General features: G+C 44.3%; 1 protein-coding gene and 1 non-coding gene across 3 annotated transcripts in view; one reads left to right on the top strand and one right to left on the bottom strand.

Annotated features, from left to right (window-relative positions):
- Ptprg (protein tyrosine phosphatase receptor type G) overlaps positions 1–18,829 on the top strand; it is a 707,393-nt gene that overhangs the window by 531,557 nt on the left and 157,007 nt on the right. For both annotated transcript variants that reach the window (XM_078038562.1, XM_078038563.1), the window contains exon 6: positions 13,849–13,915. In XM_078038562.1, coding sequence (XP_077894688.1) covers positions 13,849–13,915 — 67 coding nt within the window. The remainder of the gene's footprint in view (positions 1–13,848; positions 13,916–18,829) is intronic.
- Trnag-ccc (transfer RNA glycine (anticodon CCC)) lies at positions 1,809–1,882 on the bottom strand. Its single transcript has one exon. It is a non-coding gene; the product is annotated as a tRNA-Gly (tRNA).

Below are 18,829 nucleotides of genomic sequence, written 5' to 3' on the forward strand. Positions count from 1 at the left end.
GACTTCAGCAGATTCTGTGCCACCATTGGGACTTTCTCTCTGTGGTAGTCAAACCAGTGAGACAACCATCAGTCACTCATTTATTGAAGATTTTTTTGAAGACTGTTCTGCAAGGGGCACTGAGCTTGTTTTTATAGTGTATTTCCCAATATATTTTTTTCTTTTTTCACTTTCTGGGTTTGGGGTTGTTAATTATTGCTTTCGGTTTTGTTTTTGTTGGCTTTTGTTCATCTAAAAACCTAGTAGATTTGTCTGGAGTAAAAAATAGCTTACTATAATTGTTGGTATTTATTAGGTACTTAATAAATATATGTTGAATGTCTGAGTTAGTGAATGGGTAGATTTTAGCATAACAATTTTAACACCATTTAATATTTAATTGAATTCTTCGTACATACTCGGCACTAAACTTGGTATATTTTTGCACCTTATCTTAGTTGACCCTCTATAGCCCTATGAGGGAAGTACTGTTAGGATCTCCATTTTATAGACCGAGAAATCTGAGCAAAGTCACAGGAGTTACTGGTATAAAGCAGGATTAGCAGACTTTGCTGTTAAAGGCCAGAGAATAAACACTTACTGGCTTTGTAGGAGAAACTTCAGTTTCTGTCCCAACTGCTCAACTCTGTTGTTGGAGCACAAAAGTAGCCACAGTCAATATGCAAATGAGTGGACATGGCTGTGTTCCAATAAAACTTTATTTACACAAAGCAGTCAGTAGGTGGGAATTACCCCAATGTCTACAGTTTGCCAACCTCTGTCACTCTTTGGCAGTTTTGGACTTGGATTGGAACCAAGGCAGCATGACTTGGAATACTTGTGTCCAACCAATTAGGAGAAAATTTTTGATAAAGAAAGAGGAAAAAGACCAAAAAAAAAAAGGTCCCTTGCTTTAGTGGTCTTTTTTAATAGTCAGTCTTGTGCATGCATGGTTTTACACTGATTAAAGATGGGCAATCAGGATGAGAACCACTGTTCTATTATTCGAAGAAGGAATTGATGGCACAGCATAGAGTAGGGACAAGAGTTAACCAAGAATGTCGGAAGTAGTTTCAGGTTATGATGATTGTGGCCCAGGATGGAGTTAAGAGTGGAGGAGCTAGAAGAAAAGTTCAGGGAAAGTTTAAGATGTGTTTAGGAGGCAGAGTCCTCCAGGATTTCTGAAACATCATATGTGGGTATGCCAGGGAAGAGAGGAATCAAAATTATGTTAGCCAACTTTGTATCCCTGTGACCAAAATGCCTGCTGAGAATAACTTAGAGGAGGAAAAGTTTCTTTGGGGCTCATGACTTCAGTGGTTCTATCCATGGTCATCTGATTGCATTGCTCTGGAACCAAGAGAGGCCTCATGGTTGAAGAGTGTGATGGAGGAAAGTTGATCAGCTCTTGCCGCTGGAAAGCAGAGTGTGTGTGCTGGGAGCCAGGGAGAAGATAACCAATTCCCATGACACCCCCTCAACAGCCTACTCCCTCCAGGTATGCCCACCTGCCTGCAATGACCACCATTCAAATTATTAATCCATCAAGTGGATCAATTCACTGATTAGATTATGCCTTTCATGATCTAATCATTTTGCCTCGTACAGTAACATAGGAGCTTTTGGGGGACACCTCATATCCAAACCACAACAAAAATGATTCCCAGGTTGGAAAATGTGGTCTGATGGTTGCCATCTTATAAAAAATGAAATAGAAGATGAGAGATTAGTGTGGTGTCATAGGGATCCGGACTGACTGAATTTATCTCAGGACCCCAATGTAGTTGGTCTGTCTGTAACCAGAAGTAAGGGTGTATTGGGGGGTTTGTTTGTGGTGCTGGGGATTGAACCCAGGGCCTTGTGCATGGGAGGCAAACACTCTGCCAACTGAGCTACATCCCCAGCTGTATTTGGGTCTTTGTGTGTGTGTGTGTGTGTGTGTGTGTGTGTGTTTCTATACCTGGTTGCATTACCTGCAGGGCATACTGTCTTTTGGTGGGGGTGAGGGGCAGAATGGCTGTGTCTTCAGTTTTTAAGAATCTTAGGTGAGTCAGAAACTGTGCTAAGTACTCATATAACCATCTCACCTGTCCTATAAGGTTGTGTCCAAGAATAATCCCCATTTTAGAGATGAGGAATTTGAAGTTGTTACTAACTTTCCCATGAAAGTCCAGCTGTTAAAAGAAAGGAGGAGATGGAGGGAGGGGGGGTTGAACCTGAGTCTATTTTCAAACACCCTGCAGGTAACCACTAACTGATCTTATACTCCCAACTAGCTGTTGAAGATGACCTAATTGCATTCAACTGTAGAAGATACAGCTGCATTTGTTTCCCCTAAGGAGTTACCTAGCCCCAGGTTATTGTCAATGACAGTTTTATATAAGATAGGCTGCCTCCTGGTTAAATGTTTCCTGCACTCCCTCTTTCCTCCGCCCTGTGGAACCAGCCATTTTTTCCAACTGAACTGCTGGAAGAATTGAAAGCGGCTGAGCACTGTTGCTTAAATAAGTAGACTACATGCTCTATGAAGAAGTCATATTATTTTCTCAAAGGAGGCAGAGTTGGCCCAGTGAGGCCGTGATTGCTACGAACAAACTTTCTGGTTTTCCATTTCGTTCTGCTACAAATGGTGTGTTCTATCAATCAAGGCCTGCTGGGAAAGATTTTGTCTTCTCCTTGTTGGAATTTAATTTTATCCTCTGTTGAACTCAGGTGCATTTTAAATACAAAGCCCAACTGTTTGGTTAGCATAAATCCAGGTCCTCCCTGAGATGGGGCTGGATATGCTTTCAACGACCACTGGCTAGAAAGGAATGCCCCTCATTGGTGGCTGTAAAGATGTTTGTCCACTTAAATAATTGATTCGTAACCCCCAAAAACATGGCTTAACAAAAGCTTTTAAATCAGATGCTCAAACAACTTTCAGGCAGGAGGGAGCTCCCGAAAGCAGTGTTAGTGAACCAAGTGGGATGTTTAGATGAGTTAGCAGGTTTATTTCAGAGGACAGTGACAGGGAGCCGATGTCTCTCTCATATCATCAGGCAGCAAGCCATTGACCTGAGAGCATGGCTGGGTGTAGGGAGCAGCCTACAAGGCTGGATTGATACTTAATCAATCTTCAGAGGCTGCATTCAGGGATCTGTCCATCAGTGTTCCATGATGTGGTGCCTGATGTGTTTGCACATGGTCACTGTGAGCTCGAGACAGCAGGTGCCTTGCTGCTGTGTGGTGGCCTGGGCTTTGCTCAGGGACTCTTTTCATGATGGACACCTTAGGTTCCATGCTGCCATTTATTGGTTTTCTTTCTTTTTTTGAACATAAACACTACTGCAAACTTGGTCCCAAAATCGATTTTTGGCGTTCATTTTCTCCATTTGGGGGCCTTCTAGTTTTTGCCAAGTTGTTCTGGTTGGAACCTGGCTTCCAAACACATTGCTCCTTACTCAGCTCGAGAAGCTGTGATGTCACATAGCCGCTGAGGGTCCCTCAGGTCCACCATGTGGCCAGTGCAATGGTTTCATTAATGAGGTTCTTGGCATAAAAGTTAGCTAGAAGAGATCGAAATAAAACACACAGACTCAGTTACCTTATTTCTATTGCCAGGTCCGAGACGGCTCCCCTCTCTGGTTCCCTCCTCTAACCGCCCAGCAGGGCAGCGAGGATTACTCAGGGCTAGCAGGAGAGAGAGAGCTAACACACCAGGGACTAGCCTTTTATTGGGGAACAAGAGATTCAGGGGAGAATTCCATCCAATGAAGGTTGAGGGGGGACTGCACTCCAAGGTCAGGGTCAGTGATTGGGCCCCCGGGGTCAGTGGTCAGGCACACCCCAACACGGATGGGCTCTCTCATCAGGAAAGGGCGGGGAAAGTTCCGACACAGCCAGAGCGCCTCAGACCCTTAACGAGAGCCACCCAATCATGTGTCAGGATGGCTCCCCACACTCAGGGGTGAGAGCTCACTCAGAAAAATGGGAAACTGCTTTTCGATATTTCCAGTATAAAAAGATGGTGACGTGTGAATTCTTTATGGAAACCTGGACTTCATTCCCTTGGTGACATCCAGCTACACTCTGGTTCTGTGGGCACACAGGACTTGCTGGGATTTACAGAATTGCATGAGCTGCTCTGCTACCCAGGTCCTGGCACATGGTTATCCACCGCTGGATTAGAAATGATTTTATATCTGGCAACTTCAGGCAGCAGGCATGGATCTTCTCATGGCTCGGTGGGTCTTCTGATTCAAGGTTTCTCACAGGGCGGCCACCAGGATGTCAGCTAAGCTGTGGGCTCATATGGAAGTTCTGCTGGGAAACAACCCATTTCCCAGTGCACTAGGGTGTTGGTAGAATTCAGAAGCTCAAGGGCTGTTTGACTGAAGAGCTCTCCCCCCCTTAGCTCTTGGCCAGAAGCCCCCTTCAGGTACTTTCCTGTGGGCATCTCCCGTGGGACTGCCTACTTCCCCAAAGCACACTTGGGCAGTAAGGGATACTGATGGGCTAGCTAGACAGAAGTTAGAATCCTCTGAAACCTAATCCTAGAAGTGACGTCTCATCACCTTGGCTCCAAAAAGCCACCCCATCCGGCCCACCCTCAGGGGGAAGAAATGACACAAGGGGTGCTCAGGTTGTGGCACTGAGTTCAATCTTCAGCACCTATCAAAATAAGTAAACGAAATAAAAGTATCATGTCCGACTACAACTGTATTTGAAAAGTTTTGTTTTTGTTTTTTTAATTACACAAAGTCTAAATACCTGGAGCTGCAGCCCACCTCAGCCTACAATAGATGCTTAGTCCAAATTACAAACATGCAGTGCTTCAAGCTCAGCCACTCCACAAATATATACTAAGACCATTATAGCATGTTTCCCCCCTCTTTATACAACTAGAAGATGAGTCAGGTCATTTCGATATTTATTTATTTACTTATTTTGCAGTGCTGGGGGTCAAACCCAGGGCCTTGTGCATGCTTGGCAAGTGCTGAATCCTTGAGCTATATCCCTAGACTAATTTTACTCCCTTTGAATGTGAAACCTCTAATTATGGAGAACCGTGACCTCACCGACACCTAAGGAGGAATTTTTTTTTTTTCAACCAGAGGATCCACCTGGCAAGCCCTTTGATCCAGTAATGTGCGGGTCTGTCTCTCTCATGTTTTTCTTGCTGCATACCTGGAGGGGACTGAAAGCAGTCCCCACACAGATGCTTTCTGGCTTCGGAGGCTTTTGTCAATGCAGTGCCCGGAGCAGCATTTTGCTTGGAGGGAATGAAAAAGCAAAGGTGAGAGGTCACATCCAACATCGTTCTGTTGAAGTCACTTGCTACGCATGGAAACAGCCAGCTCTGCTTTCTCCCCTAAGCCTTTGATATTGTTGGGGCTTTTCAGTGAGTGGTGGGATTAGTAACAAGGGAAAGTCAAAGTTGTCCAGCGCTGCAGGCAGTGGGAGCGAGGGAAACTTGCAGGCGAGTCACTGAACCTGAAATAAGCTTTTCTTGCCCCAGGCTCCACCACATCTCCTAGTTTTTTTTCCTCTCTTTTCTTTTTAAATTCAAAGGTCACGACAATATTGCTGTGAAATAGTTTGCATTGTAGCTTAAGAGTCCAGGCCTTGCTTGGCCGGGTTGGAATTTCTTCTTTGCTTCTTTCCAGATCAGGAGCAGCCTTTTGCTTGCAGAAGACTGACAGGGGTGGGACATGTGGCTGTGGGCCCCCACTCTTGAGTGGCTATAAAAGCTTCCCGCCACTTTCTTGGCTCTGAGACACAGCATTAAAAAGAGAACAGAATCCACCATGTGGCCCCTCTGGAAGCACATTTGCCAGATGCCTCTGCTGGCCTGCACCCTCCCTCCCCTCTGCTTTGGCTTTGGGTTGAAGTGTTGGGTGAATCCAAAGCCAGAGGAAATGGAAATTGCAGATGCAGCCCAGGGAACACTGTGATTCGCATGAAAATGAGAAATCTCCTGTATGGACAAGGATCCAGCCTGCTGCAGCCTTGATCTGCACCTGTGCAGATCTGCTCCTGGTCTCCCTGTCGCCTTGCAGACATTGAGTTTTCCAGTAATAGACTCCTCCGAGCCACATCTGACAGCTACACGGCCCATACTCCAGTGGTGGGGCGGAGGGGCCGCAGAGCACCGTCAGTTTCTGTAGACCAAGAGCACAAAATTCATTTCCTCGGAGACTTTCTCTGGCTGTGAATCTCGGTTCTCTGGGGATAACAAGCCCTAAAAAACAAATGTCAAATGTCTTCTTTGATATAAAGAGAGCCACTAAGAATAGAACAGGAAGGAAGAGCATGAGGAAAAGACAAACAGTAAACTAAGACGAATGGGGGGAGAGAAAGGAAGAGAGAAGGGAAAACATATGGAAATGGTAGGAGACCTTCAGTGATACACAAAATTATAAGAGGTTATGAGGGGCAAGGGGGTGGGGGGAAAAAAAAGGGGAGAGAATTGAACAACAGCAGAGGAGGTAGAGAGGGAAGATGGGAGGGGAGGGGAGGGGGGGATAGTAGGGGATAGGAAAGGTAGCAGAATACAACAGTCACTAATATACCATTATGTAAAAATGTGAGTATGTAACAGAAGTGAGTCTGTATTATGTATTTGGGGAGTTCAAAACCCAATTGAGTCGAATGTATGAAAGATGATATGTCTTGAGCTCTGTAATGTTTTGAACTATCAATAAAAAAAAAATTGTGAATTGATGAGTTTCTGCTCATATTGGGAATTAACAGTAAGTAAGCCATGTCTGTAAACTCAAGCTGCATTCATAGGGAGGAGGGTGAACCCTATTAGCATTTATAATTGTGTTTCCTTTTCATATGAATCCTGCCCATGGTTGTGGAATTAGGGGTTTTCTCATCTGCTGATGGAAACCAGTCCCTTTTCCTCTCTGACTCTATCCCATGGCAGTTTGGGATTCGACATACACCCACACCTCTGACTCAGGCCATTGATAATCCCCTTGCTGAAATGATGCCCAATAGAGAACAGAAAATGATGTTGGGGGGCTGGGGTTGTGGCTCAGCAGTAGAGTGCTTGCCTCGCACGCATGAGGCCCTGGGTTCCATCCTCAGCACCACATAAAAACAAATAAATTAAAAAGAAATTGTGTCCATCTACAACAACAACAATAAAAAAATTTTTAAAAAAAGAAAATTATGTTGGGGTGTCAGAAGGGAAAAATGGGAATTTCTACATGCCATATTGAGTCTTTAGACTATTGAAGAAGAAAAGCAATATTTGTGAGTCATAAAAAGAAGAGTTGAGAAGGAAAGGGTATTTCCAATAGAGCTCAGCAGTTCGTGGTGTAATGCTACCGTTGCCTTCTTGACACATGGTAGACACATTTTGCCTAAATTATTGACAAGTGTTTAACTTTTTAATAAAGGAAACCAGTCTGTGCTTGGCTCTGGTGGGGAAGGAATAAATGAAAAGTAGTGGTTCCCAAGGAGCCAAGTTATAAATATTTTGCCAGGAACTTCTTGACAGCAACTTGAACTGAGATTCTAGTGAATGGTAACCAAGATACTCCAGCCAGAGTGGAACCGACTACAACATCCTCGCCTCTGTGGCTCTCGGGGTGAGAGTCACGGAAGGAGAGCCATGGATGGATAGGAAACTCGGAAGTGAAATCAGACCCCAGGAGAAGCACTTGCCCTTGTGATGATCACGTGGTTTTATTTATTTATTTTTTTAGAGAGAGAGAGAATTTTTTAATATTTATTTTTCAGTTTTCAGTGGATACAACATCTTTATTTTTATGTGATGCTGAGGCTCGAACCCAGCGCCCCGTGCATGCCAGGCGAGCGCCCTACCGCTTGAGCCATATCCCCAGCCCGATCACGTGGTTTTAAATCTCAATACATAGGAACCTGCTAAACCTTGGTGTGGGTGAATCATCATCTCTGTGATTCGGAAAGGCTGTGTGGAATCTCTGGTCCCACTGTCCATTCCTTCCCCTGTAGCCATGGTTAATGATGTGGCCATCCACCCACAGCAGGCATAAATCCTTTTTCCCACAAGAAGATATTGGCTGGATGTGAGGTTTATGGGTCTAATGGAGCAGCTGGTAGTGTCGGATTCAAGGCAAGTCAGTTCTCTTGGCCGTCCTATTTAGCAGATGGCCAGGACTTGATAGATTGAAAATTATTAGGATCCCAGATGAGGGCCAAATGGCACAGGGGGCAGGCAAAGGAAATGGCATGCTCGTGCGGTCTGATGGGGCCTCCCTGTCTGTTTTTCACTGGGCTCTAGTGGAAATAAACACAAGCCCTCCCATAGGTTCTGGATTGTGAGCGTGTCTCTAGAGGTTATTGATAAGTTTGCTACTCATTTGATAGTTGGTTGAATCCATACGGTGAGCTGTGATGTGGAAAGAATTTTTATGAAGTTTCAGTTTCATCCACATGTATACACATTTGGCCTTCAGCAGGGCACGGTGGTACACGCCTGTAATCCCGGTGGCATGGGAGGCTGAGGCAGGAGGATCGTGAGTTCAAACCAGCCTTAGTGATTTAGCAAGGGCCCTAAGCAACTCAGTGAGACCCTGTCTCTAAATAAAATACACAGAAGGGCTTGGGATGTTGCCTAGTGGTTAAGTGCCCCTGAGTTCAATCCCTGGCACAAAAAAAGAAGGAGGGAGGAGGAAAGAAAATTGGCCTTTAGTCGAAACCTACATGTCCTAGTTTTCTCTATTGCCGTGTCTCTGTGCATTTGGGGTATATCTAAAGACTGAAGGTTTTGGGTTCAAGTTTTCCAACTTGAACCCAAAACCTTCAGTCCTGTCTGTGTGCCATCTCTTTGAAGATGACTCATGTCACAGAAATCTGCTCAAACATGGAAGTGGCAGGAGCTAAGTTTTGCAGGGAGAGGGGCGTTGCCTGTTTCTCCCCCACCATTTTAAGCTCATTTGTGCAATTGCTGCCTTCTCGGGATTACTGCATAACTCCTTTGATCTTAAAGTGGAGGAGGCAAGTTTCAAGAGCCAGGAAAAATTCTCATGTGGTTTTAAAAGGAGCAGCATATTACAAAATCGAGTGGATGTCAAATAAAACGTAAATTCGGATCTTTTGAAATTGGAGCTCAAAGAGGCCTCACTTTGAGAGCCAAGCATGCTGAGAAGCTCAGGGACAAAAATGCTGTTGTTTGATATTCGTTTAAATTTGACAATTTAGGTTAACCTGGTGCTCGATGTTATCCATCCCTGGGCAGATGCTATCTTTCTGTTCACCATTATCCTGAGTATATATATACCTTATATATATACCTTATATTTCAGTCTGCATGAGAATGGGGTGAGATCTTGTTCCCATTGTACAGATGAGGAGCCTGAAGCTCCCCCCAGATGTGTGCCTGATTAAGGATTCCATTTTTTTCTTCACTCCCTTGCCCTGTCTACCCTGGGCAGAGAACAGAATATAAATGTAAACGCGGGTTGCTAAATCTGCTTTCTTTCTGTCGCCGTATTTAAAAGCTGCCCAAATGGCTTAGCTTATGTCCACAAATTTTTAAGTGGCAAATTGATTGAAACAATAAGTGGAAGGGATTATTTCTGTTAGGGTTGTACCTTACTGGAACAAATCTACTGATTAGCATGCTATTTGGATTCCCCACCCAGAGATTTGGAACCAAGACACTTGCCTGGAGAATGAGCTCAGTATTATCAGTAAATGTCTTTGACCAGCCAGTTATCTTCATTTTCTCTCCTTTTCTCCTCATCCATCTTTTCAACTCCAACCAGATGAACCAGAAGTTGAGGCTGTGAGGCAGAGTGGACAGGGTTGAGGGCTTTCCATGGATGGGTTCGCTTAGAATCTGGGGTCAGGCCTCTGAGCTCAGATGAGGCCACATCTGAGTGTTGTACAAAGAATGAAATGCTGTAAGCACAAGTGAACTGAAATTGAACTTGGATTGGGTTGCCTGGTTATTTTTCTCTTGCATGGCCTACAAATGTTATCAGCGGGTGTCAGTCATGGAGGATTAGGGATACTTTTCTTTGAGACTTCATATCATCAGACAAGACTAAATGCATTCAAGTGTCCCTCTAACTATAATACATCCCCTCTCATTTTGTATGGATCATCCAACACAGTAATCTCCCTTTCTCTGCAAAGGATATATTGCAAAACCCCAGTGGATACTTGAAGCCACATAGTACCAAATCTAAATATATATATAATGTGTTTGTATATATATATATATAGATAGATAGATAGATAGATAGATAGATATAGATATAGATATAGATTAGGCATAGTAAGAGTCTAACAATAGTAACTAATAATACACTTACAAAATATACTCTAACAAAATTGCCAGCATGATTACTCTTGCACTTTGGAACCATTATTAAGTAAAATAGGGTTATTTGAACACAAGTATTGTGACAGCTAATCTGTTAACTAAGAAGGCTACTAAGTGACTAATGGGAAAGTAACTGATACAGTGTGGATACACTGGGCAAAGGGATGATTTACATTCCAGACAGTTTTGAGTGGGATGGAATGAACTTGCTACTCAGAGCAGTATACAATTTAAACCTTCAGAATTATTACTTTTTAGAATGTTCCATTTAATATTTTTTTGACCAGAGTTGACTCTGGGTAACTGAAATTGCAGAAAGTGAAAACATGGATAAGGGGAGACTACTGTATCTGAGAAAGGTCACCATGGTAGAGGAAGGGTAACAGTTCTGGAGGAACACCTGAGTTGATCAGGCTTATCGTATAGAACCTTAATGAGCTGTCTCTGTGACAAACCATAGGATTAACTTAAGAAAATTGATATTGCGTATCCCCCAACCTCTACCTTTATACACAGATCTAGAAGCTCCAATAGCCAAGTTTTGCTCTGTAACAAATGATCCCAGTTAGTTAAACAAGTTATTTTATTATTTTCATGATTTGATAGGCCAGCTGGTTATTTGTGGTTGGGGTCTGCTTTAATGACCTGGAGTGACTCACTCACCCGTCTGGTAGTTGGTAAACCGGTGGGTCTTGAAGGACCTTGGCAGGGACTGTCTCTGTCTGCTCCCAGGGCTCTGTCTTCCTCCAGGAGATCAACCTGGGATTCTTCCCTTTGGTGGTCTGAGCCCGTGTGTATGACAGTCAGTAACTTCACCTTAGCCAAAGCAAGTCATGTAGACAACTGGATTTCAAAAGGGAGGAGAAATTGATATACACTCTTGACGGAGGAAAATCAAAATCAAACTGCAGCATTGCCTGTGGCCCGGATGGGAAGAATTTAGAGTGACAGATATCAGTGTAACTACAGGTAGTTAAATTGGCATGAATATCTCCACCAGACTGAGTCAAAGAGACCACCTGGGTTAGTCAGCTTCTCATCACTGTAAAAATACACCTGAGATAATTCACTTAGGAAAAAAAGGTTCATTGGGGCTTACAGTTTGGGAGGTTCAGGTCCATGATTGATTGGCCCCGTGTTGGGGGAACTGAGGTGAGTTAGCATATCATGACAGAAGTATGTGACAGAGCACATCAGCTCACCTCATCTGCCAGGAAGCCAAACAAGAGGAAGAAGGGGACAGTCCAGTTCCCTTTAAGGCCACATCCCTCACCAACATCCTACCTCCTAACGGTTCCACCAGTCTCCCAGTAGTGCCACATGGGGACACTCGTCCCAACCTAATTATGGTTCTGTTTTTCACCTACAACTTCGACTTGACACGGGATCTTTCTCTGGGATTTTCTTGTATTCAGGACTTTTGAAATTTGGCCACATTCTCTGGTTAGAGTTTCTTCTCTTGCATTCTTGAGTTGTAGTTCTATTTTGGCCAAGTATTTGAATTTCAATGGCTAAGGTGCAAATTACAATATTTCTTCAAATACAGTTTTGATCTGGTGTATTCTGTGCATGTTCACCTTTCACGAATGTTGATGCTTCAACCCGTACCAACCCTGGCTTGAGCTTGTCCTCAGGCAATTTGGAGGTACACTCATGCCAACTCCTAGAATCCTACATTTGTGACTGCTACACTGGGTCCCTACTTGTTGATCTTTTTTCTTTTCCCCATACCTGTAGTGTTTATGATATAGCACAAGGTCCACATTATTTTATTAGTGTATAAATACAATTCTGTGCATAATAGCACCTCTGTTTTGAATTTAGGCATAACTAAGACATTAGAGTGTGATCACTGTTCACTCACACAGCAATTATCTAGGGCTTCCCACCCTCACCCCCTGCACCAGGGGTATCTCAGGCCAGGTGATTCTGTTACAGGGGTACTATTCTGAGCACATGGATATTTAGCATAGTCCTGGCCTCTCATCACTTGAGGCCAGCAACATTTTCTCCTCCTTTTCCCTGTCCACCCTGAGTAGTGACACCTAAAAATGTCTTTGAGCATGGTTGGTGTCCCCTTAGGAAGGTATAATTGGGAAGACATAGCTCTTACCTAGTGATGCTAAAGCACAGAAGAGAAGGAAATGTACCAGATATAGATTGTTATCAGAGAGTGCAAACTAGTTCCCCACTGGAACATCTGTAAGAGGAGGAAAGAGTGTGGGAAATTGGCAGTCAGTGTAGAATTCCATCTAGGGATGGATCTGGATTCCTCTGAATTAACTAACTTGAAATATCAAATTGGATCTTGCCACACACTGAAAGGTTCTTTATGACCGCATAACTTCATTATGTAAGAAATGGATTAATGGCAAATACTATCCCTGGAGGGAAAAAAAGTTTAAAGAAAGAAAAAAAAATTTAAAGACCAGAACTGTGCTGACCACAAATAATGAATTTTGAAAGTTCTTTATTTTGGGAAAAAAAATTAAGCATACACAAGAGTAGAGAGAATGTCTTATTGCCAGATGCAGTGGCACACGCCTGTTATCCCAGCATCTCAGGAGGCTGAGGATCACAAGTTCAAAACCAGCCTCTGCAACTTAGTGAGGCCCGGAGCAACTTGGTGAGACCTTGTCTCAAAACATGAAAAGAGCTGGAGACGTGGCACAGTCGTTAAACGCCCCTGGGTTCAATCCCTGGTTTAAAAAAAAAAAAAAAAGGTCTCATTACCCATCTCTACCCATCACCCAAGGTGAAGGTCAGTCTTTTTGCATCCGTACCCTGCTCGCTCTGCCTGCTGTCTATTCTTGGATTGTTTTGAAGTACCTTCAAGACATCATTCCATTTGTAAATATGTAATGTAATTCTAAGGAAAGTACCTAAAACTTGGAATATGCTGGTAAAATGTTAATTTTCTAGAAAGGGCAAGATTGAGAATTTCTGATGAGGGGCAGTAAAGGGGAAGAATGAAACAAGTCCAAGGAGGGCTTGGTATTGGGAGCATTAAGTTCACACAGGGAAACAGGTAGAGTCACTGCCTCTTGGAGCTCTTTCCTCTGCCTTCTTGCTTTGAGTAACTCTGACAAATGCCCCGTATGCCGTGACATTTTTCCAGGGCCTGGGGTCCTTCTCAAGGAGAATCCATTGGCAGGGAACAGATGCATTTTCTAAGGAGAAGGAAAAACCCCAGAAGGTATTGAAATCCTCAGTTGATGATGGATGGCTCTCTTTCAGTGACTTTTTAGCCTATCGGGGGCTACCTTTAATAAAATGAAGCAGAAAAAAGTCTCGCAGTTGCCTTTAAGATTTTGCTAGGACTATGGTATGTCTCTCTGGTTATTATGTATTCTGCGAAGTTTCTTTCTTTTGATTTAGACCTCCTCGCTTGATTTTATTATGTCATAAATATCTTGCATTTGGTGCAAGCCAGGGTCTACGTGAGACCTAAGAGCCTCGGTAGATCACATCTGTTTCCCCACCTTCTTTTTAGAAGATTAAACTGAGGCTGTTATATCTGATGCCAGAATAGATTTAACCAATCATGTCTCCTTTACATGTAGGTCAGTCCGAGGGACAATTCTGCACTGGATCCTATTATCCACGGGTTGAAGGGTGTCGTCCATCATGGTAAGTAAAGCCAAATCTACTTCCTTTTGCTGGAATGTGTAGGGCTCTGAGTCCCCCACTAGAGGTAACAGGTTATCTTGCAGAGGACAGAAGGTGACACCCATTTCTCATCCCCTGATATTGAAGGGCATTAGAGCTATTATTTGATGGGTAAAGGGCACGCCCATTTATTACCTGCAAATGGGTCTGGGTTAACAGGAATCCATTTGTTTCTCTCCGGGCACCACTTTTGAATGCATACGTTATAAATCAAAACGCCTTAAGGGATGCTATTCTACTGGGTCACACCTGTCTTTTGTCTCATCTCTCTCCTAAAAATATTCTTCTTGGAAGCGTCTTCCCACTTATAAATTTTTTTGATCTGCCTCTTAGGTTTAGGGTGGGACAAAAATAAGTCGCCAGGATAGGTCATTAAATTTCGTAGAGTGTGAACAAGCATGATTTAGTCGCTACGACTGCAAAAGGCTAGACTGATGTTGTGCAGGACGTGCATCTTCTCCCCAGGCATAAAAGTGGAAGAGAAAGCAAGATGAATGGGTTCTGTCTTTTCCAACTGGTTTTTATTGGAGGAATTTCCCTGCAGTTTTATTATGGGCAGTCCATCATTACCTGTGACATCGAGATCCTCTAATTTCAAATGTACCCTTGTCTCGGGGAGGTGTGGAGTCTTCATCTAATGCAGTGATTTGCAAAGTTTTAATAATCTAATTAGAATTCCAAAGACATTGGCAGAAATAGCATTAGGAACCCTAATAAATCTCTCCTTCCCCCTCCCTACCCCCAGCCCACTGTGACAAAAACGTGTCTCCACACCCTCTGAGAGGGTTGTCATTAGACCTACACCAATGCTGTAGAGCTTAGCAAACATTCTCATTCTCTCTCTCTCTCCTCCCTCTCTCTCCTCTCTTCCTCCCTCTATCTTTCTCTCTCCCTCTCTCTCTCCCAAGGAAAGTAGAACCAGTTATGAGGGTTCATTTAAGTGGGATTTAGGAATAGCTGATCAGTTCTGCCAACTGTTCCATTGTATAGCTGGTAACAGTGATAAACCAAATGCAAATGGAAGTGTAGTGTCTGAAATTATCCCAATCTGGGATGTTTCCATTGATTCTCCCCAAGTTTCAATTTCAGGAAAGGGTACTCATCTCATTTATGAGGGCTCTGACCTCATGACCTAATCTCAGATCCACAGGTCCCACCTAATGCCCTTGCTTTGGGGCTTAGCATTTCAAGGATGGATTGAAGGAGAGATACAGACTTTTAGCAGAAGTTGTTCCCTTCGAGAATCCTTCACTGGCTGTGGATGGTAGCAGAGTTGCCTGGGTTGTGCCTTTGACCCTGCTGTCTAGCTGAGAAATTGGGAGACTTGTAAAGAATAATTCCCAGCCAGGCATGGTGGCACTCACCTGTAATCCCAGTGGCTTGGGAGGCTGAGGCAGAAAGTTCGAAAGTTCAAAGCCAGCCTTAGCAACTTGGCAGGATCTTGTCTCTATTTAGAGAGGATTTAAAAGGATTGCGATGTGGCTCAGTGATTAAGCACCCCTGGGTCAATCCCCAGGACCAAAAACAATAATAATAATTCCCTACAAAGTAAGTTCATTTATTTATTCAGCAATAATAGGTTGCTTTGCCCCCATACTGTGCAGATGTGGAATTAGAGCAAAGATGAAGGCAGACCGAGGCCAGCTGTCACGGGAAGGGAAGGGAAGGAAGCTGCAGACCCCTCCTCCTGTTACCTCCCAGCCGTGGTGGCTTCCTCTGTGGGGACAGAACTCCCCTCACTTGTACCCAGTCTGATCTCACTTTTATGCTTTCAGGTCTTATTTGAGATGTTGCCTTCTTAGTGAGTTCTTGGTTATTCTGTCAGATTGCCTGCCTCTTCCCATCTCCTTCACTGTCTGTTATATCTTCCAAGTTTCTTTCTTCAAAGCACTGAAGTACATCTGGAATGTTCTTGCTTGTTGATTGGTTTACTTATTTATTTTGGGGACTAGAGTTTGAACCCAGGGTGCTTTCCCACAGAGCCACATCCCCAGTCCCTTTTTATGTTTTATTTAGAGACAGGGTCTCACCAAGTTGCTTAGGGCCTCACTAAGTTGCTGAGGCTGGCTTTGAACCTGAGATCCTCCTGCCTCAACCTCCTGAGCTATTGGGATTATAGGCACGCACCACTATGCCTGGCCCTTGCTTGTTTATTAATTCATTTCATACCTACATAAGTATACCATCTACAGTGTGCCATATACATAAGTATATGGCACACTGTATCTGGTAGAGAGTAGGTGCTCAGTTAACTATTAGCCAGAGGAATGTCAAGGAAACATACAAACTCCTCAATAAAAATCCCAAAATAGAAAAGCAGATTAAGAAGAGGGGGACCAAAGCCTCCTTGAGTTCGGCTTCCATTGAGAAGAGAAAGGCGTATGAATTTCTCACTTATCTGAAAGGGAATAGACATTTAAAATAGCTTAAAAGAACTTGCATTTGCCGTGGAAGTTCTGTGAGGGATTTGTATGATCTGTTAATTTGAAGGAGCATAAATAATTGTGCCCTTCGAAGAGACTCTGGCTTGGGAATGATGATAGAGATGTTGTAAAGAGGGAAAAGAAATCAATATGGGTTTCTGTCGCAGATCAGAAATAGCTTTTATTTCTTCAGCTCTGGGAGTCATATCTCAGAATGTTAATTTCTCATTAGTGATTTTTTTTTAAAAAAGAAAAAGAATCTAATATGTTCCTTCAACTGAGAGCACCATGAGTAATCTGGTCCTCGCAGCCAACTGTACTTGGTGGTTGGTCATCAGAGTCGGCCTTGAAGCAGGTGCCAGGTTGGGATTTTTTAAATGCAAGAGGGAGAGAGAAAGGGGAGAGGGACTAGGAGGAGGGAGGGAGGGCGTCCAGACTCATCGGCAGGTGTGACCACCCTGAAAGGGAGGGAGGCAAGTGAGGAGAAGGAGCCAGAACCAGGCTGCCCCATCCCAGTCGGACAGGAACAACCCCGTGTCTATTCCTCACTGTGTACGGTCCTGGACTGGAGCATCCTGGAGATGGGCCTCAGTGTGAGCACTGGGGGTCAAGAAGGTGCAGCTTGTCTGCGAGAAAGATCTCAGATGCACTCCCTTGTCGGGTACAGAGCTCTGTCCAACTTCCAGAGAACCTGCCTGATCGCACTCCTGGAGGGTTTTCTCCTTGATACTTGTTTTAGACAGCTTTTCCGCTGCTGTGACTAAAAGACCCAACCCACACAACTATACAAGAGAAAAGGTTTGTCTGGAGGCTCATAGTTTCAGAGTTCTTAGTCCATAGACAGCCCACCCCATTCCTCAGGGCTTGAGGGGAGGCAGGACATCATGGAGGAAGAGTGTGGGGGAGGGAAGCAGCTCACATGGTGATCAGGAAGCAGAGAGAGACTCCACTCTCCAGAGACAGATAGAGACCCCAAAGCCACGCCCCCAATGCCCCCTCCTCCAGCCACACCCACCTGCCTCCAGCCACCACCCAGTTAATCCCATCAGGGGTTCATTCACTGGTTGGGTTAAGACTATAACCCAGTCATTTCTCCTCTGAACGTTCTCGTATGAGCTTTTGGGGAACACCTCACATTCAAACCATGATACTCCTCTCTTCTCAAATGCTCAGCAGTTCTTATAAATGGCGCTGGTTGTTCTTTCCAGAGTTACTAATGTACACACACCACAAACCTGGGCACAGGAGTGTACAGATCTGCCCCAAGCTGCACCTTCTTGACCCCCAGTGCTCACACTGAGGCCCATCTCCAGGATGCTCCAGTCCAGGACCGTACACAGTGAGGAACAGACACAGGGTTGTTCCTGTCCAACTGGGATGGGGCAGCCTGGTTCTGGCTCCTTCTCCTCACTTGCCTCCCTCCCTTTCAGGGTGGTCACACCTGCCAATGAGTCTGGACGCCCTCCCTCCCTCCTCCTAGTCCCTCTCCGCTTTCTCTCTCCCTCAACAGACTCTTGAGGAAGAGCCACAGTTAAGCAGGTGATTAGAGTGGGGAGCAGCTGACTTCACTCAGACTTGGGTCAGTAAGATCTACAGAAAGCATAGAGCTGATGCAAGCAGGAAGGGAAACTTAGGTAGGGTTCAGGCACCACCGGCATGGATGATGGTGTGTGCTGGTGGGTCGGGCTGTGGTATGTTTGGGGCTCTGAGCTCTGTGACCTTGCTTCTCTGGTGCTGGCTAGAGGTACCCTAGAAGACTCTTGGCCAAATGAAGTGCTGTTCCTTATGGTTCCTTTTTTGTGAGTAAATTATGAACATGACCGACTTGAGCACCATGCAGAAATATGGAGAGAGTGGAATGAAGTAATTTGCCCTTGGTTCTCTTTTTATCTTTCCATCCACAGAGGAAGAGATGGAAACCCTAAGATGTATTTTTTATTTCCTTTGTCCTACCACCGCCATCCACTGGAGAGGAGAGATTTAGAGACAAATTGTGAATGCAGTACAGTGCAGTCAAATTCAGCTATTTGTGCTGTCTCTCTTTTGCAAGCCCTTATGAATGGCCACATCTGTGTAAACATTGTTTCCCCAGAACTGAGTCTAGTTCCCCCAATTTGCTTAAAACCCATTCTTTTGTTGTTGTTGTTGTTGTTGGTGGTGGTGGTGGTGGTGGTACCAGAGGTTGAACCCAGGGTGCTTAACCACTGAGCCACATCCCATCCCTTTTTTATATTTTTTTAGAGACAGAGTCTCACTGAGTTGCTTAGGGCCTTGCAAAGTTGCTGAGGCTGGCTTTGAACTGATGATCTTCCTGCCTCAGCCTCCCAAATCACTGGCATGCACCACTGTGCCCAGCTTAAAACCCATCCTTAAAAAAAGAAAATTTAAAAGCAACCTGTATGCAACAGGCATGGAATTATTGTCTTTCTTTGTTACTAGTGTTACCCAATTG

The sequence above is a fragment of the Ictidomys tridecemlineatus genome, chromosome 2 (genome assembly GCF_052094955.1).
Source record: "Ictidomys tridecemlineatus isolate mIctTri1 chromosome 2, mIctTri1.hap1, whole genome shotgun sequence".
NCBI lineage: Eukaryota > Metazoa > Chordata > Mammalia > Rodentia > Sciuridae > Ictidomys > Ictidomys tridecemlineatus.